Source organism: Vitis riparia, chromosome 3 (assembly GCF_004353265.1).
Source record: "Vitis riparia cultivar Riparia Gloire de Montpellier isolate 1030 chromosome 3, EGFV_Vit.rip_1.0, whole genome shotgun sequence".
Classification (NCBI taxonomy): Eukaryota; Viridiplantae; Streptophyta; class Magnoliopsida; order Vitales; family Vitaceae; genus Vitis; species Vitis riparia.
This window is the reverse complement of record NC_048433.1, coordinates 8,107,507-8,128,928: the sequence shown is the minus strand read 5'-3', so window position 1 is coordinate 8,128,928 and position 21,422 is coordinate 8,107,507. Positions and strand designations below refer to the sequence as shown.

At 32.1% G+C, this 21,422-nt stretch overlaps 1 protein-coding gene across 1 annotated transcript in view; it reads left to right on the top strand.

Annotated features, from left to right (window-relative positions):
- The first annotated feature begins 13,037 nt into the window (after nucleotides 1-13,037).
- The window catches only part of LOC117910833 (serine/threonine-protein kinase TOR), a 121,097-nt gene continuing 112,712 nt past the window's right edge, over nucleotides 13,038-21,422 (top strand). The window contains exons 1-3 of the mRNA XM_034825005.1: nucleotides 13,038-13,346; nucleotides 15,103-15,441; nucleotides 15,512-15,586. Of these exons, the coding sequence (XP_034680896.1) occupies nucleotides 13,227-13,346; nucleotides 15,103-15,441; nucleotides 15,512-15,586 (534 nt within the window). The 5' untranslated portion in view covers nucleotides 13,038-13,226. The remainder of the gene's footprint in view (nucleotides 13,347-15,102; nucleotides 15,442-15,511; nucleotides 15,587-21,422) is intronic.

Genomic DNA, 21,422 nt, shown 5'->3' with positions numbered 1-21,422 from the left:
TGTATTTCTCGATTACTTTATTCACTCATTTAATCCAGCATGGCATGTTGATGTATTCATGATTTATATTATTCCCTGAAACTAGACCTATTAGTTGAACAATAAAATGACAAGTTCCTTAACTCACTAACAAAGACCGAGTTGAACTCGGTCTTAGAGTGGTGTCCTTAAACCTTCCCAATAAGTCACCTAAGCCCCGGACCTAATCTAGGTTTTACAATTAGCGCCTCATTTTATCCATTTAGGATTCACTTAGGTTTTTATTTATTTTTTTTAAATAAAATGAAATAAGTGGCGATTCCAAAATTCCTTTTCAAATAAAAGACCTTTTTCAAATAAATTGGATTTAGCCATTGAATGATGATGCATGTGAAAAACACGGTTCATGATTTGTTTCTTTTTTCTTTGATTTACTATATTGTTTCTAGTTTATTTTAATTCAAAACATGATTTTTTACTATATTATGAATTTTGAATGTGACATCACTCTCATGAAAGGATCAAAAGTTGTCTTGTAGTATGAAGCATGAAAATTTAGGATTAGAAATTAAAAGAAATAATGGTTAAGTAAGCATAGCAATGAGACTAATTAATGTTTTGGTTATAAAATGTGAATCTGAGTTAAATTTCATTCATCTGATGGTATGGAATCTAAGCTAAAAAGGCAAAATTAGGTTTCAAATGTAACTTAGAGTTATAAAACTCGTGTTGATTGCAAGCAACCAAAACCGTTGTTCTCTTTTAACTTCTATTCCCAAAATTAGATTATAGAAACCCCCAAACTTGAATCATTTGAATTAAAAATCAACATTTGCTTCATTATTAATCTAGTTTTATTTAGTTAATTCTATTTCATAAAAATCAAATCATACATTATTTTCATTTTTGGATTTAAGAAAAATAACTCATTTAACATAGAATTGAACATTTCCATATACCAGTTTTTGATAACGATACCCGGAGTACTACAAAAGTTATATTGACTTTTTTCTGTTTTTTATTTATCAGAGTTGCTACATAATTATACTTGGTATTTTGATAGAACAAAAAATTATTGTCAATATTTGTGAAAAACGAGAGATTTAGCTAAGGCATATTTGAATCACTTGTCTTTCTCAATATCTTGGTATGTTTCGGTATGGATCTTATCCCTAGTTTTTTTTTTTTATGTTACACTAAAAATGTAACCAAAGATTCCAATTTCACTCAATTTTGAATTGGTTTACGTGGGGCAAGAATTTGGTAAATGCTCATAAATTTCAATACTATGTGTTGAGATTGTTTTGCATTCCAGGTTTTAGTACTAATTTATTTTTTATTTGTTTATAAATTACTTTTGATTTATAAGGTTTCATAACTTTTTTAACTTGTTTCCTTTGTGAGAAAAATCAAGGCAATGAGTACTGAGTAGTATGTCAACATGCTTAATTTTGGGTAAATCTATAACCAATTTAGATTGAGACTTAGAGAGTGTTTGTTTTTTTAGTTTTTTACTGAAAACAATTTGCTTTCAGATTTTAAGTTATTTGTTTTTCTATTTTTTATGACTTATTATAATTTTTTGCTGAATAGAAAAAGTAAAAATATTTGGCTTTTTTCTAAATGAAAAAAGCAACATGTTGATATTTTTTTACTTCTTAATACTTAATGGAACAAAGTATTTAAAAAAAAAAAAACATAATACTTAACACTATTAAATATTAAAGTTCTATTTAGAGTTAAGTAAAAAAACAAACATCGCCTTAATTGATGGTCTTTTAATGACCATTTAACTTAATATCAATTTTCAAGGCATCTAGATTGGTTATTGATTCCATTGGCTTAAGTTTCATTCAAATTTGACTTTGTTTGCCAAGATTATTATTTTTGGAAAGTTCGTAGATTTTAATTTAAGGTGTTGTTCAAGTCAAAGTATATTATCAAGGCCTCAAGATCTTATTTCCCATTTTTATTAAATTTTTATACTTATTTAAATTTCCTTTTGTTAAGAGAGAAGCCACTGTTTGAATAGGCATTATATTGCAAATCCCAAAATAGCTTTGACTGCAAGACTTTTGTGAGGAGTTCTGATATGCATGTTTTTTGCTAAATTTTTCCTAAAATAAATCTCCCTTATATGGCATTGTATATTACTTGGTTAATTTTACTAATGACTTGAGATGTATGTTGAATTGTTATTTAGTCAAAATGAACATCATTTATATTGAGTTTGCAAAAATAAATATTATCTTATCTTTAAGAAATTATTTAATATCATGTATATTTACAACCAATAAAACTACATACTAAGTTATGCTATAAATAAATTGTTGGACTTTTTTGGACACTAATATGGGCATAATAATTTTAGGGGCAAAACAATAAATTATAAATTAATTAATTAATTAAATTTATTAAAGGTAAAAAGGTATTTTCGTATTTAAAAACCTTATGTATAAAATAGTTTTCTTTTTTATCTTTTCTAAACAGAAACCCTTTTACACAGAAAATTGGAGAATATAGAACTAAAAGATTAGACGTCTAGGGTTTGAAGTCTAGATTTTTTAAGTAAGATTTTAACCCTTAAATTCTTATTTTAGATTTATTAATTAGTTTTAAATTTTTTTAAAAAAATCTGAAAGTATAAAAATAATAATGATAATAGGATATATATATATACACGTTTAAAATATAATCTTTTTAATTTTTTCAATCCATTATGATTTATGTCATAACAATCAATTGTAGTATATATCATGTAACCGCTATACGCAGAGAAAACAAAAGCTAGAAGCAAAGAATGAGCACAAAAATAAAATAAAAACAATAATATTATATATATATATATATATATATATATATATATAAAATAAAAGGGTGCAAGTTGTGCATGTGAGTGGGATAGGGTTTTTAAGAAAGAGAGAGGGAGAGAGTTGTTATGAACTAATGGTGTAAAAGAATATAGATTCTTGATGTGGAAGTCAAAAGTGAGAGATAAGAAAATATTTTTTTAATATCATTAACGTGTTGAAATGGAGAAGTACAAGGTTAGTTGTGGTTTTAATAATAATAATGGACGTTAGGTAATAAAAAAATAGAATTTGATTAGTGAAATAAAATAGTACTTTAATTAAATTGGTAATGTGTTCTTAGAATCAAAATGGAAAATAAAAAGTTGTATTCAAATTTAATTAAAATGTATTAATTTTACTTAAATAAGGAATAAATTAAATTATGTTTCAAAATTAGAAATATTAAATTGAATACTTAAAATTTTTAGTATTGTCAAATTTATAATTCTAGATAAATAGTAATAGTTATTTTTCTTATGTTATGATGGATGAAGAGTAGATTCTTTAAAATTATTTTTTTCTCTAAGGTATTTGAGAACTTCTTTGAAGTAAGGGAATTTAATACGTACTTTGTAAAAGAAAATAAAATTTTCTTTATATATGTTATTTGAAATGTGTAAATATTATTTTTTTACTTTTATGCATATATCAAATATATTTTTGCATGAAAAACATACTAGAACTTTTCTTTTGTTTATAATAGAACATATGAAGATATTATGTTTTCGTAAGTTTAAACAAATAAAATAAAGTATTTTACTTTGGTTTGTTTAACCATTGTCAGTAAAATATAATAATTAATCTTTACATTTTTGTGATAGAAAATATAATTGATTTAAATCTTAAACTCTAGGGGTTTGGTTAGAGGTTACTAGTACTAATAGTATTTGATTTCATCTACCTTAAAATAAACAAATTTGAGGCTAGCCACTCATTTGTAAAGTCTCACATAACTAGATATCATTTGTTATTTGATAATCAGAGTGAAAATATTTTGAATGTATTTGATTTGGATTTGATATGAAATGACTTTGATATATATATGAACATGTTTGGTTGAACAGTTTAAAATGTATTAACACGTTTGAATTCAAAAGTTTTTATAAAAATGATTATACCTTATATCTCGTAAGCATTATTGAAAATATTTGATTTATGAAACTGTATTAATGTTTTTTATTGGGATTTGAGTTCATCCCCTTTTGTTGACTAAATTTTCAAGTACCGTTAGTTCAGACAAAGAGTGACAATTATGATGAGAATTTGACATTATTATGACTTTCTTTTTGGACTTTATTTAAATGTTATAATTTGATTATTGTTAGCTATTATTTAAGTTTGAAATTGCTTGGACAGTAATACTTTAGTTGATATGTTAGTTTTAAAGTTGAGATTTAAATATTTTGGAATTTTTTTTGTTCTACTACTTTGAACAACAATTTAATAATTGGTAATTTTCGGTTACAAGATGAATGTGTGTCATTTCCACTTTGAGCCTTTGGGCTTAAAGTGTGAAATGACTATCATGCCATTAGAGTAGGTTTTGGGGCATGACATGTGAGGTGTTTTGTGCAATTTTGTTTCGAAAACTCCATACCATTTATGCAACAAGGAAGTGGTAATAAAGTGAGGTAGTGAGTTCTAATTTCAAGCTAAGGGGTATAAATTGATAGAGTACGCTTTGTTGTGCCCTTAGATAGAATGAGTAGGAGAAAAGCTCCTTGGTTGATCTAGGGTAATGAGACCCTAAAAATCATGTAGATATGGGGGTCATAGGTGGTAGTTGGCTTGTGTGTAACCAATGGATTGACTATAGATATGTTTAGACTTACAATTGCATATTTTACGTATCATACATTTTTAAAATGTTATTATAATTTCGTTAAGATAGTTTTTGTGTATCAAAATTATCATGTGATATGTTTTAAAATTATTTTTACCTTAGATTGATTATCCTAACAATTGTGTACCATGACTATTCACTAAACCTTGTGTTCATATGTAGATTTTATTTTATTTCAAGTGATACTATTATGTGCATATTGAGGAGGGGTAGATGTTAGAAAATTCTCAAAATTGCAAATAATAAAAGTAGAAATCCAAGATCATACCTAGAGTCATAGCAATCAAATTCACAATCTTTGGGAACTAATAAAGAACTAAAGAAAAATTGGGAATTCGTTGGTTAGTCCTTCCTAGGCCTTATGTCTATGCATAAATGGAAACTCGTAGACTTCTTCTTGTAGACTAGATACCCTTATCACATGTATTTAACGTTTGCATGTGTTTAATCACATGGATTCTACAATCCCACCTAATGAAAATAAAATAAAATAAAATAAATTTAAAACATCTTAATCAAGGAGTTTGATCATTATAGCGGAAATAAACAATACTATAATAATTCACATATTATAACTCACCCATTATCTTGAGTTGGAATACAAGATGATCAATCAATGGAAAACTCCAAGACATCTTTCCCAATTTCATGAAGTTTCAAAAAGGTATCACAAAATTCAACTTATTTATAATATTATAGTACTAATAATGTATAAAAATATGCAATATATAAAGAAAAAAGGAGGAAACATAACGAAAAACGTATCATTGTTTTTATACTATTATATCAAATGTTGTCCCTATGTCTTGGTCGCAAGAAATAAAAAATTTGGATATTATACTTTTCAAGTTTAATTACGCATAAATACCAATTATAAAGACAACTATCATGGATTGGAACGTATATTTGAAATGAAAGAAAAATTTTGTATTGTTAAACTCTCTTCTAACTAATAGAGTATGTGCAATAAGTTTGATATGTAATAGACATTATAAGTTATTACTAACCTTATCATAACCATCAAATTCGATAATGTATTTATGCAAGATGGATGATTTTTTATGAATATTAGGTTTCTGATTCCCATGCAAAATCATTTGCTAACCATGTATAATATGTTAAATATTAATATATCTTATAATATACCAACAACAACAAAGAAATCAGCTTACCAAAAGTGTTGTGGGTAAATAACATCTTATGCTTCATATGCCTTTAAATTGCCTTTTGAAAATATTGAGCTTGCATGCTTCAATATTTATTACCTAAGGTGCACAATAAGATTACTAATAATAATGAAATGAAATGAAATGCTAAATTTATATGAATGAAATATACACTTACAACATCCAACAAATTTTGTCTTAGGTGTAAACAATGAAAATCCCCTTGAACACCAAGTTCATATTCAAAGTCAATGAGAAGCTCACTAAAACAATAGTAATTATAAAATTATTTTAGATATATATGCAAGACTATGACTTACAATTATTAAAATATAGTTGTAAATGTAAAGTACATTACAAACCTTGTTGACAATGATTTATTGAAAACATAATCACCAACATGAGATTCAAGTCTAGTGAATGATTGTGAATCCACCATATGTACTTGAATAGACATGGGGATTGACTATATGAAAAGCAATGTATAGCTATTAGTTTAAAAATTATTATTTGACCAATGAGAAAATACTATTCGAAAAGTTATATTATGCTTCACATGGCTTATACTTTCCCATTTTCACTAAATCTTAAAGAAATGAGGATATTTTGAATTTACTTGACTTCTTCTCCTAGGACATATATGTTTTGATGATGTGTCTGAGAAGAAGACATAGAGACTGTAATTGTTCCTAAGAAGCAAAATATTGTTAATACACATGTATGTATTATGTAATGGATAAGTAGTAATTACAAAAAAAATACACATCTCGTGATTAAATAAGTCTTTCCATTATGATTGTTTTGCCTATTAAATGGAAGTGTCAACATTTCTCCATAAAAGAGGTGTACTTCTAATGATGTATGAGATTGGTCTTTCTTTTTTCCAATCAATTTATCCTCTAAGTACTTCTCAATTGAAGAAGTGTGATTTTTTTTTTCTTTTTCTTTTTTCTTTTCTTTCTTTTCGAAATATCTCTCACATGAATTTATGTTACTTTTTTTTTTCTTCCCTTTGTCTTTCAAAGATTTTCCTCTTAAAGTAAGAAAAAGTTGTATAAAGCTTGTGTATTTGGCCTCGAATTCATTGAAAGCACTTTGACAATTTTTACTACTCCCACAATTACACAAATCAAATACTTATGCCCTCAATTGTTCAAAAGTTTTATCCATATCAATTCAGCTTTCATCATTAACCTAATGATGTATAAAATATTGATTAATAAGATGATAATATACAGGTTAACTAGTAATATTTATACATGTCAAAAAATAGTACAAATACTTGCTTGACAACATCACCATGGGTAGACATTTCAATTTTGTCATTATTCTTAGTTTCATCCTCTCTATCTCCCTTTATTCTTGTTTCATTTTACTCCATTGCACCAAGTTCCTCGTTTTTTATAACCCATATTTTGACTTACAATATGTTAATAAAAATTAAAGAAATAATTTAAAAATCACTACATACAAAAAATTAATCAACCAAATTGGTTAATGTAACTTACATTGGGAATTACATAACCACCAAGCTTTTTAAATCTTCATTTCTTCTACAATAGCTCATTATCTCCCCAAGTACCAATACAAGGAGAAGGTCGAGTTGAAAGCAGTGGTAGAATAGTTGCAAAATAATTTAAAAAGACATATACTCAATTTGCTTTACATTTTATAAAAAAAATTATAGATTCATTATAAGATAAATTAAATACAAGGAATTATTATAAAAAACAATAAGCAACCGAAAACACCACTTTCTTTGTCGGTTTTAAACTTTTTGATTGCATGCATAAGATAAGATAAGACAAGTTTGACTCAATTCATCTTATTTATTAAAGTCATGTCTTCGATAAGATATAGGAATGAACATTTAACAAAATAATATTAAATTAAACTAATGTAACTATTTCATAATAGAAAATAATTTTATCTTAAGACTCACACCCTTTTTAAGTGAATATTGTTTTGAACTTTCTTTTGACTTTCCGATCAAACCTCATTTCTCTATTTTCGAAGTGTGTGTCACTTCTTACTCAAATTTAACTATATTTATTTGATAGTTAGTTGAAATTTCAATTTTTTTAAAACATAATATTACTAAAGAAAAACATTAATGCTTACATCATCATTTATTTTCACTCATTTGTCCTCTTCTTTTATCGTGCCCAATTGATGATTACTACACAATAATTTGAAATAAATATTAGTATAACAAGAAGACAAAAAAATTAACTACTATTTTATACATTTCAATTTTACCTTACTATTAATGTATTCATGCTTCAATAGGCCTCTTAAGATTTGAAAAAAGTTCGATACCACCATGCTTACTCCTACAAAATAAATCATATTATTAAGTTAGTTTTCTAACATGATTTTGAATAATATGTAATAACTACTTTATTTTATTTTAGTTCTTTTATACTAGATGTGTATGGGGCCTTGAACTTTTTTTTTTTTTAAAAAAAAATTAATAACTTCTTCTTCTTCTTATTATTATTGTTATTTCTTTCATAATAGTTGAGAGGGTAAATGAAGAGAATCAGAAAATGTAAGAAACTAATTGAAATAAAGTCAATTCATGTTAAATGAAAGTTACCTCCACCACCACACTATATTAATAGCTCTAACAAATTCTATCTAAAATTTCAATAAATTTTGTTTTACTATCTGACATCACATTAAATAAATTTTGTATTCAATAAATTTTACAAAGAAATGTTAGATAAATAGACAATTTAGAAATGAAGGTATCAAAATTCAAGCCACTCAATCAATCAAAGTAGAAATTGAAGTAAATAAATTGATTTCTCATTTTAATATATTCATTCATTCATTAATCTTGTTTCTTATTTTTTTTTATTTTTTTTTTCTCTTCTATTAGGATTTTAAGGTAAAGACAATAAGTTTATATTTGCGACAAAAAATAACAGAATCATTGTAGACCTATTCCTATTAAGATGTTGGACAATTTTTTTTATTTCTTTTTATAGAAACATTAATACTACTCACATTTTTTATTTTATTTTTTACTTAAATGGCTTGGAATCAAGCACAGCCACACAAGCAACAACTTTGGGTCAAGTCCAAGCTCTTCACTTGGAGTCTTCTTCCTCTTCTTTCTTTTCTTCCTACTTTGTCTGCAACTCCATCCAACCCTAACTCACTACCTCCATTATGGTTGCCTTCTTCAAAACCAACATTGCTAATGAGAGCATAAAAATAATAAATAAATAAATGAAAAAAAAACAACTTTTGAGGTCATGTTACTATCGTCTCATCACCTCCAACATGGCTGCCTCCTTCAAAACCACCATTGTTGATGCAAACATAAAAAAAAAAAAACATAATTTTTTAAGGAATGGAGAAGAAAAACCAAGTTTAACTACCACCTCTAACATGGCCACCTTAGAGTTCAACACCAACATTACCAATGAGAGCATATAGTTTTTATTTTTATTTTTTAAGAGACGAGAGAAGAGGGCAAGAAAGAATGAAGTGATCGACTACCTCTTTCATTTTTTTTTCTTATTTAAAAAAAAATCATTATTCATTTGGATGGTCAAGATTGAAATACTTTTATCCAATAGTCAGTACAACTTGAAGGTATGATACCAAATGGGTATTGTTGAATTTTCCGTTTATGCAAGTAATAATAAATAGTTATATCATAGAAAAAGTTATATAGATAGTGTATGTTTGGAGTGTTATCAAATGTGAAAATGTGCTTAAAATTAATAATGTAACCAATTCATGTTATAAGAGTGTATATATAACTCTTAGTATGTTTAATTTATTGTTGGTTTTTTAAATAGTAAGATCAAGTTGATGTGGTTTTGTTTCATATTTAGAAAATTAAAATTATTAAGAATTTTAAAAAATTTGATCAATTTGGGTTGGTTCAATTTAGTTCAATTGATTTTATTAGATTAATCAATTTTTTACATCCCTCTAAGATGTTTTAATAAATTTAAAAAATTTAGATAGGTGAGAGAAAAATATGGTTATAGTGGGTTTGAAGAGACTTTTGATGAATTTGTTACCCAAATAAATCAATTTCTTAAACATGGTTATACAAATAATTTACCTTTTCAAATTAAAATAAATCAATTTCTTAAAATATAAGGAGTTGCATCTCTCAAATTTTTTAATCACAAAACCAAATTAAGTGGAACCATTTAACGAGCTTCGTTTATAAAATTAATAAACTCTAAAATATGATTGAATTTTAGACTTTAATATTTTAAACATTTTCAATTGAGTCTAATTGTAAAAATTATATTGATTTTTAGTTTGAAGTATGAACTAGTAATAACTAATAAGTCATTCCAACTTAACCAAAAATAAATTAGAAATGAACTTCATTTATTCATCTCATCATCAATCTAAAAAACCAACATTAGATATAATATCTTTAATAAAAACTCAGATAATTTTTTTTGGGAACCCTTTTTATATTGTTATTACCATATCACTGATTTTCATCCAATTATATTGAGACCAATTGAGTATTATTATAATTTTTTCATTAATTGAATGCTTTAAAATGAACCTAAATTATGATCAAATTTGAAGTATTTATTCCTTAAACACTCTCGAGTAAGTTTTTCTATTAACTATTTATTAGTACATTAAATTATCGGTTTGAGCGACTAATAAGTTTTTCAAACTCAACTAAAATAAACTTTATTAATTTATCTCAACAAATTCTTAAACCAACTTCCAATCTAAGAGCTTTCATAAATGTTCATAAGTTATCTTATCATATTGTTACAATACCATAACATTCACTTTTATCCATTGGTGTTACATGTCATTTATTGAATACTTCAAAATTAAATCTATGATTCAATGGTTAAAATTAGGTGGAGGGTAATACCATCACACTACTATCAAATTTTAGAAAATTTCATGTGACCTTTAAAGATATGTATTTTAAGAATTTCAATTGCTAAATTTCAACAAATAGGGTAATAATATAACATTTATGATCTAGAAATGAAAGTATAATACCTCTCCTCTAAAATATGAAAATTCTAAATTATTTTTAAAATAATTTAATTTGTAAATTAGATACAAGAGCAACAAAGTGCAATGAATAGTGCACTTACGAGGTGTTTGTTTGTTTGTTTTTTTTGCTAAAAGTAATTTGCTTTTAGACTTTAAGTTATTTATTTTTTTAATTCTTCATGATTTATTACTTAATTTTTTAAATTCTTGACGGAATAAAAAAAACTAAAATATTTAATTTTTTCCAAATGGAAAAAGCAACCTTTTTAAACTTCCTTAAAACACTACTACAACACCCCAACCCCCAATTCTCACCTCATCCCTATGTATCTCACTTGCTTGTCAGTTCCACAGTCATTACCAACGTCCAGCTAACTCAAGATAATTTCTTCCTCATTTTCTTTATCTATTTAAGTTTCTTAAGGTGTAGATTTTTCATTCATTATCGCTCTTTCTCTATAAAACCTATTAACTTATTTTATTAGGGTTTTGTATGATTTATGATTTATTATGTTATTAGGATTTTGTGAATTGCTTGATTATTGTAATTTTTGTGGTTTGTTGGGTTATTAGGATTATATGGTTTGTTTAATTATTAAAACCTAAAGGAAAATAAAAGGAAATTTTGGGTTTTTACTAATTGGGTGAGTGCATTTAACAATCTCTCATTGTTTTGGAACCATTTAGTATGTGTACTTTTTAGTTGTTAATTTAAATAAATATTTTATCTTTTCAATTTAAAGTAATTAAATTAATTTCTTAAAATATCATAAAAGTCCCATCTTACCAAACAAACTTTCATTTTTGAATTACAATAGTTAATTATTTAAAAACATCTATGAGTTTACCAATCTTTACCCACAAAATAAATTACCTTTTTTCATTTTGTTAGGGAATTCTAAGAGACCTTTAAAAGGTAGTGTATTTGTAGAATCTCAATATTTGGATATTTAGAACCCAATAGTCAAATCTCATTAATAGAATTTAATTTCTTAAATATTCCAAAGTCTAGAAAATGAAAGTATCATTCCTAACTTTGCTTCACAATGTGATAAATAAAAAATATTGTAAATAAATTATTTAATTTGGATATTAGGTATAAATAATAAAGTGAGTTATTAATATTACAAAATGTTCTATTTTTTCAAATTAAACTAAATTAATTTCTTAAAATAACTCAATTTCATCAAAATTTTATTTTTGAATGACAAAAATTAATTAGGTTCAACCCTCTATAGAGTTTGTTGAACTTCATTCATAAAATCAACCAATAAGCCAAAATATGATCAAATTTAAAACTTTTGTTTTTGTAAATATTTTTAAGCCCCCAAAATGAGCGTGTTGAATTACTTATTCAAACTCAATGAAAAATGAATTTTATTTATTGTGATCTTCATCGACCTCCGACTTAAGATTTTTCACTTCATTATAATTTGATGTCAATCATTTTTGTCAAATAAGGAGATACATGTAACATTATAGTCACTTTTCATTTATTAAGTATTTTTGTTGAACTTTATTCATAAAATCAATTAATGAGTCGAAATATTATCAAGTTTAAAACTTTTGTTTTTTTAATTATTTTTAAGCCCAAAAAATGAGTGCGTTGGAATATCGGTTCAAATTCAATGAAAACCAAACTTCATCTATTGGGATCTTCATCGACCTCCGACCTAAGATTTTTTACTCCTTTGAAGTCGTTTTAACACATCATTATAATCTAATGTCAATCGTTTACGTTAAATAGGAAGGAGATACATGTGACATTACAAGCATTTTTTATTTATTTATTAAAGTATTTTAAATCCAAACTCAAAATATTCAATAGTTAAAAATAAGTAAAGTATATCACTCCGATTTTAGTACAAAATCTTAGAATTTTATTTTTTAAATATTTGTGAAATTTGAATCTTGGATAATTTGGAAATAAGCTAAATTCTAAAATCTCAAACAACAGGTGGGGTTTATTACAAGATTTTTAGGGTATAGAAAATGAAAATATAATAACACCTCCTCATGGTTTAAAAGAAATAAAAATGTTGAAAATAAATTATTTTAATTTGCATATTGGGTGTAAAATAAAAAATGTAAATAATAAGGTGGGAAGAATTAGATCCCTTGGAATCATACAAGTGCACAGTAGAGAGGGAGAGAGAAACCCCTAGAAAGAGAGGAAAGAGAGGATGAGCTGTAGGCCAATAAGGCTTGAATACAAAGCGAAGCAGAGGAACAAGGAGGAAAGGAAATAAGAACAAAAAGGCCCACATAGGAGCCACGCCTACTCATCTCTCGCACTTCACAAACCATGTCTCGCTCTGGACACTGCATCTTGTTTTCCATGTGAAATCAAGATCCAGCTAGGGTTTTCCTTTCATTATGGCTTCCACTGCTCAATCTATCCGCTTCGGCGCCCCCGCCGCCGCCGCCGCCGCCGGCTCCAGCCTCGACGCCCTTAACCGCATTCTCGCCGACCTTTGCACTCGCGGCCCTCCCAAGGTTCAATTTTTTTTTTTTTTTTTTTTGTTTTGTACGGGGAAATTTGATTGTTTTTATGTCGTTTTTGTTTTTGGTTTTCAATTATTGTTGTGTTACTGTGAAATTGAGGGTGGGAGACAGACAGGGAAAAAAGTGGGGATTTTTCCTTTGTTTTGTTTCAGAGGGATAGTTGCGTTCTGTTTCTGTTGCCTTTGGTTTGGTTGCTTGGAATATGTGCGGGGAGAAAAGGAGATGTGAGCTTGAATCTTGTGTTTTTATTCTCTCCTGTTTGGTTGGGAGAAGTGTGGAACGGAACGGAAAGTTGAGATTTTAGTTCTTTGGGCTTTTATGGCTTGGGTTCGGACTATAGTGAAACACCCAACTTATTTGAGCCAAATAATAGTGCCTGACTTTGTTGTTTTAGGAGATAGGAAAGCATTTTCCACTGCCGCTTGGTTGCTGAGAAAAATGGGGCAATTTTCTTAGACTTGGAGAGAGTCGTAATTTGTTTCTGAATCTCTGGTTTGGTTGCTGAGAAAATGAGTGGGAAGGAGTGAAAATTTGGAATTTTCGGTCTTTTTTTTTTGTGGCTTTCCTGTTTGGTTTCTGCGAAAAGTGTGGACCCTCAAGGGGATCGAATTCTTAGCTCTTGCAGGCCCTTTTTCTTTAGTTGGTTGATGTGGGGGGAGAGCTTTAGTTTGCAAATATATTGAAAAACTCAGCTTCATTGAGTCAAATAATAGTTTGTGATTTAGTTGTCTTGAGTGTAACATTTCCATCTTCTTTTTGCTTCCACTTGCTTGGTGAGAAGAATGAGAAATCTAATTGTAATCATGTGGAGGCAAATAGAAAAGGAAAATGCTGTTCAGGGAAATGCAAAACTCAGTGTAATACAGACAATTGAGTATGGGTTTTTGATTCTCCTGTCACAGCCAGTGAAAAATTTTGAAATTCTAGAAGCTTGATTTTTTTTTTTTTCAATTTTGTCATGTCATGGAACCAAATTGAGCACTGTGTTATGTAGTGTTTTGGTTTCCATGGTTTGTTTGGTTTCATTGTTTTTTGTCCAATCTATCCATGCTTGGCTATTGAGAAAGCAGAGTAAACCAATAAATAGGAAAGAAATCGAAATGTTGGATCTCTTATCTTATGTCCTTTCCCTTTTTGGCTCATGGAAAATTTAAGAAGCCAAATACTAGTACCAACTAATGAAATTTAATTTCAAATATTTGTTTTTATCCATTTCCTACCTTGTCTTAGCTGTCTAATGTTATATTAATTTCCCAGAATGTGTAACTGATCAGTCTTTTCCCTGTTTCTTAAAGATAAGGGCCATAATTAGGTACCCTTCAATCAACAGCTCTGAAAAAAATTGTTGTAATTGACCAATCCTTACAAAATCTACATGCCATATGTTTAGAAGAAGTTTCGAGAAGACTTGGGCTACATTTTGTTACAAAGTATTGAATTTGATTTGGAATTTGAAAGTCCTCGTTTTAGTGATGAATTATTTCTTGGAGAGTCTGCAATTTAGAGTAAATTTTCAATGAATTGTTATACTGATTATTCTTTTGTTGCTGCTTAAGCTGGTTGAAATTTGAAACTGCTTATTATGTTTAAGTTCGTGTATTGTACTTTTTCCTATTATTAATTTATACATACCTGTCTTTACCTATCAAAAGAAAAAAACAAATAAAAATTTTCAGTTAGTATATTGCTTTGGTTCACTTGCTTTCTGTGCTGGCCATATTTGGATTATTTGTCTTATTGTTTGTAGGATGGGGCTGCATCAGCTTTGAAGATACATTTGGAGGAAGAAGCTCGTGATCTTAGTGGAGAAGCTTTCTCCCGTTTCATGGATCAGTTGTATGATCGCATATCTAATCTTTTAGACAGTAATGATGTTGCTGAAAATATGGGAGCTTTAAGAGCTATTGATGAGTTGATAGATGTGGCATTAGGCGAGAGTGCTTCCAAAGTTTCAAAATTCTCTGGTTATGTGCGGACTGTGTTTGAGGCAAAACGTGACCGTGATGTTTTAATCCTTGCTAGTACAGTTCTTGGCCACCTGGCTAGGGCTGGTGGAGCAATGACTGCAGATGAAGTGGAGTGCCAGGTTTGTTACATGTTTATTAATTGTGTGGTATTCTGGGTGCAGTAAGTTTCTGATCCTCTTATTTCCTTAGGTGCAAAATGCATTGGAGTGGCTTCGTGGAGAAAGGATAGAGTATCGTCGTTTCGCTGCTGTGTTAATCTTGAAAGTAAGTGCAACATTTTGTTTATTAATATGTATTCTTGTTTGCCTATCCAAAAAAAAGGCTCTCTATTTATGAGTGCAACTTAATGTTAAACTGTCAAATTAGATGAAGCTATGTCCTAGACATGGACACAAGATGTGTACAGCATAATATGGATACACTCACATGGGAAGTTCTGAAAATGTAGGCCTTGGACACAAACCATATAGACCAATCCATCAATATATGCTTTTATATATAATTATTTTATGTATGACAAATATATAAATTTAATTAAATTACATAAATTTTTGTACTAAAAGTTGCATGATTTTGATTAAGAAGCTTGACAAATGGTTTAAAATTTAACAGATAGTGGTTTTTACTTTATAAGAAATTGGGGAAGGATGAGAGGAGGAAGGAGTTGGTTTGCTATTGACTTTAAATCCTTTGAAATCTCTTTAGAGGAGGTTGGTGGGAAGTTATTAGGGAGAATCTTGGAGAGAGGCAGAGGCTTTTCTTCGTGGATTAATTTTTGGGAGCTCAGCTTGTGTCATCTTTTGGATGGTGTGGAAGCTTGTTGCATGGATGAAGATGGAAGCGTTGCAACAAAGTCTGAGTGGAAAATGGTAGAGAGTTCAGGATGGAGCACCGTTCAAAGAAGTTAAGTAGATTCATTTTTGTGTGGTTAGCTCAGTGGAGGCTAAGAGATTTGCTCTGTGTTTTCCTGAACGAAGTGGTTTACCTTTGTTTGTTTTGGGGAGGGGTGTGGGGGTGTGGTCTGTTCTAGCCGAGAAGCTTTGCCATCTAGGTGTAGGTTCTTCCAATGAGGCAGGGTTTCCTCCTTCCCCAGTCAACTATAGGAGTGTGGAGGCTGGGGTTAGCTCGAAGGTGGGGATGAAAGCTTTGTATATAGATGCTGCTAGGAAGGCTCATGGTAGGGTGGGTGAAGCAATTTGGATTCAGGTGGGAACCAAAGAGGTTCAAAACAGAGACGATCAATTGAGGCGCTATTTGGTTGGAAGGTGGGGTGAGGGTTCTAGTCTTGGCCCAGTTTTAAGATCATTAAATAGTTGGGTAGCCATTAATTGACCTATGAGAGGGGGAGTAAAGATTTCTTTGTTAGGGGTAGCTTTGCTGTTGTTTGACTTTGAGGATTTCTTGGACTCTTAGAAAGTGCTCTTAAGGGGTTTAAGGAGAAGGTGTTACATCTAGAGAGGTGGAATCCAGAGGCAGTTTGCCACTGGAAAGAAGTTCATGCTAAGGAGGTGTGGGTGAGAGTGTTGAGGCTCCCTCTTCACCTATGGTGTTGGGAGATTTTCAGAAAGATAGGAGACTGCTGTGGGGGCTTTGTACCAGTGGATGAGGGAACTGTTAGTTGTCTACACTTGTAGTGGGCTAGAGTACTAGTATGTTCAAATGGGAGTTTAAAGCTGAGGATGTTGTAGGTGGTAGAAGGTCTTGTTGTCTTTGCTATACATTATGGTAGGAATTTCCACCTTGGCTCATGTGGAGCTGAAGGGCAAGAACAGTGGCCAGAAGGTTAGGGATGGGGGAGAGGGTCAGACACTAGATGTTGAGAGTGTGAGGAGGGTTTGAGGGGCCAAAAGGAGGTTGAGTGTGTGTCGCCTACTGATTGCTGGAGCATGTTGGTAGGCTGGGAGGTGGCTGGTGTTTCTGTAAAGTGGTTTGGAGAGGTGTCAGGAGGCGACGTTGACAGGGGAAGTTCTTTGGGCAATAAAGGGGATTGTTTGGAAATGGAGATTCTTGAGGTTCCTCATGTGGAGGGTGCTAGTGGAAGTGTGTGGTTGGGCCTTAAAGAGGTGAGTGCAGCTGTGTTCTTACAGGTAGCAGCAGCAAGGAGGCCCAGTGCAGCAGTGGCCTAAAGGTTCCCTTTTTTGAGAATGGGCCAAGTGGGTTGGGTCGGGTAAGTTTGGGCTAAAAGTCTTCATATTGGGAGGGCCTTAAAAGGGATAAGAGGGCTCTTTTGAGTCTAGGGCTATAGTTGGGCTCCTCACTGATGGTGGTGGGGCTGGTTGTTCCCCAATGCTGGCTCCCTCATCATCATCTCTTCGGTTCCCACTCATCGACGAAATACTTTTGGAGAAAGCAACAAGATTTCCAGGTTTGCCACTTTTCCTGTTTCCTCTTTAGGGGTTAGGACATCTTCTACTTCTTCTCCTTCTTCTGCATTTGTACGTGAAGTGGGGTCCAAGGATGAGCTTTTGTTGTCACAGAGTCAAATGGAGGGGGCAAGGGGGAAGGTTCCATAGCTTGTGGACTAGGTGCCACTGAGGATGATTTTGGCAAATGGGAGATTGGTGGAGTTTCTGGCCAACAAGGGAAAGGAGGTTGTGGTTAGGGAGGCCAAGTGAGGTAATGAGGAGGGGAGGGTGGTGGGTTAGGGTGACGTTGCGTTGGAGGAGAAGGGGGTCTTTCAATGGTTTGGTTGCCTTCAATAAATTCTTAGGCATGGCAACAAAGGGTTTTGAGGAGGAGATCTTGACACTCCTTAATAAAATTAGGACAAGGGACAAGAGGGCCAAGCCTTTAGCAAGAGAAGTAAATCTGCTTTCTCTCATTTTGAAAGAGAGCTTAAGAAGTTGGAGTGTTTAGTGAAATACGAGGGGACAAAATCAGAGGGTGAAAGGGACATAAAAGTAGTACGTTATCGTCAAGAGACTTATGAAGTTAAGAATTCTAACTTGGAATGTAAAATGGGCCAATGGTAGCAATGAAATGATGGTTATAAAGTCTTTCATCAAGTTTCAAAGGGCAGATTTGGTCTACCTTCAGGAAACCAAGATCTAAGTGTAGAGTTGGTGTACAATATTGGAATAGGCAGATTCTTAGAATGTGGAAAGGTGAAAGTGAGGGGGCAACATGCGAGGTCTTGGTTTTTTAGGACAATAGGGTGTTAAAGTTGGTGGGTATGGAAGTTCAGGAGTTCTCAATTTCTTGTTTTAAGAACTGTGAGATGGGTTTGTCTAGATTTTCACGGGGGCGTATGGTCCCTTTTGTGGGTGTGATAGAGAGGGCTTTTGGGTGGAGTTGGGGGCCACTAAGGGCTTGTGGAGTGACCTGTTGTGCATTGGAGATGGTTTTAACATTGTTAGATTTCCAAGGGAGTGTATTAGTGCTACTAGGCTATTTGTGGTTGTGAGAAGATTTCCTAAAGTCGTTAAGGACCTTCAATTGAGGGACCTTCCTTTGTTTGGAGGTCTTTTACTTGGAGGGGGGCTTAAATAATCTTACCTAATTGAGGTTAGATTTTTTTTGTTGATAAATGAGCACAAAATATATTAAAGGGTGAAATGCCACAAAGCATATAGGTAGTATACACAGTAGCCTAAAAACAAAAAACACATGAACAATCAACCTCACCAGCCTTTAAGGAGCCTCTAGCCACTCCAAAAAGCCTAAAAGCGAAGAGGACTCCTCTCCCATATACACCCTAGCCCAACTCCACAAATTACATACAAAAGAATTTTTGAGTTTTTGTATAGCTAAAGAGCCCCCCCTAAAAGTTAATCTATTTCTTTCCTTCCATACCGTCCAAAAAATACACAATCGGATGGAGTTCCAAATCTTTTTCCTCTTTTTCCCCACAAAAGGGCCCCTCCAACTAAATAACACCTCTTTGACTGTCTCTGCGAACACCCACTGAGCCCCAAACAAGGCAAGGACGATTTCCCAGAGGACCTTGACCACTATACAGTGTAAAAGAATATGATTTACATTTTCCTCTTCACAGCCATGCAAAAAGCAACGATTAGGGAGGTGCCACCCCCGTTTTTGGAGCCTATTCAAAGTGAGGATCTTCTCCCACGTGGCCTCCCAAGCAAACAAAGTAACTTTGGTTGGAACCTTATCCACCCAAATGCTCTTTTTTGGGAAGGCAATGGCACTAGGAGCAGCCATCAAATTATAAGCATCCTAATCCGAAAAGTACCATGACCCCTCCTTTCCATAACACTGAGTCCTCTTCTGAAGAAATTCTGAAGTCCCTCAGCATATGAAACAACTCTCCTATCAAATCCAGCTCTCAGTCATTAGAATCTCTGGAAAATCTAAGATTTCAACCTCCTTGACCAAGGCTTGAGTCCCACACTTCATTGACCGTTGCATTCCTATGGACCACCAAGGCAAATAATTGGGGAAAATTTTGGGACAGCACCGCGTTGCCACACCAATTATCAGTCTAGAACTTGACTTTAGTCCCCTCACCCACCTTGAACCCTATGTTATCCCAACACCAGTTTGCCTTCTTCAGAATCTCCTTCCAAACCCCCACTCCAAACGTTCCGCGAGCTTCATTAGTCCGCCATCCAAATCCCTCTTAGCCATACTTACCCCCGATCACCTTCTTCCAAAGGATTTCCTTTTCAAAGGCAAATCTCCAAATCCATTTACCCAACAAGGTCTTGTTTAGGAGATCAATCTTCCGAATGCCTAGACCCCCCTTCTCTTTTTGAGTGCACACCACTTCCCAATTGATTAAGTGGATTCCCCCTCCCCAAAGAAAGTCTCTTTGTAATTTTTCAAGCTTTTTTGCTACTAACTTGGGCATTCGAAAGAGGGACAATTGGTAGATAGGAATGCTGACCGGTGTACTTTTAATGAGGGTAATTCTCCCGCCCTTAGACGTATATTGTCTTTTCCAAAGGGCTAATCTTCTCCTCATTCTTTCTTCCACCCCATCCTACATAGACAAGGCCTTGTGGTGGGCTCCAAGGGGCAGCCCCAGATAGACAGTAGGAAGAGACCCCACTCTACACCCTAACTCCACTGCCATTTCCTCAATATCTTCAATCTCCTCAACAATAATCAATTCGATTTTAGCTAGATTTATTCTTAGACCAGAAGCCGCCTTGAACCAAGCCAAAATCCAGTTTTTATTCTCATAGGCTTTTTCAATATCCAGTTTGCAAATCAACCCTTTCTCTTTACGTTTATGCCAAAAATCAATCACCTCACTAGCTATGAGTGAGGCATCCAAAATCCGTCTGCCCCTCACAAAAGCATTTTGATCCACGGAGACCACCTTACCTATGACCTTCTTCAGCTTATTGGCCAACACCTTGGCCAAAAGCTTGTACAGTCCCCCTAAAAGGCTGATATGCCGAAAATTCCCAAGGTCCTCAGCCCCACCTTTCTTTGGAATGAGGACCAGAAAGGTAGTATTGAGACTTTTGGCAAAATATTTCTTATCAAAAAACTCCTTAAACAGATCCACAATCTCCTACTTCACGAAGTCCAAGCAAAATTGCCAAAAGGCCACTGTGAACCCATCCGGGCCTGGAGCCTTATCTCCATTCATTTCCACCAGTGTAGAGTGGATTTCTTTCTCAGTGAAGGGCAGCTCCAAGACTTCAGCTTCACTGAGGTTTAGACATTGAAGGTGCAACCCCTCAATATCAGCTCTCCAGCTTGGCTCTTCTGAGAGCAGTTGCTGAAAAGCATTCACAATCCCCTCACCTCCTGCTCCTCAGCCAACCACACCCCATTGATCTTAATTTTATCCAGGAAGTTGTTTCTTCGGTGGGCAATGGCCATCCGGTGAAAGAAGCCTGTGTTCTTATCCCCTTCCTTAAGCGACAACTCCCTTGACAATTGTCTCCAACGGGTTTCTTCCAATAACACCCACTTTTTGAAGGTTTCCTTAGCTTCTATTTTCAGCTCCGTTTCTCCTTCTGACAAACTCCTTTCACTTTCTACCCTATCGTAGAATTCGACTTGCTGGAGAGCTGAATTTTTATTAACTTCCAGCCTTCCAAACACGTCCCTATTCCAACCTTTGATTTTTTCCTTCATCACCTTTAGCTTAGTGGCCAATCTAAAACTGGCCCTCCCTCTCCCC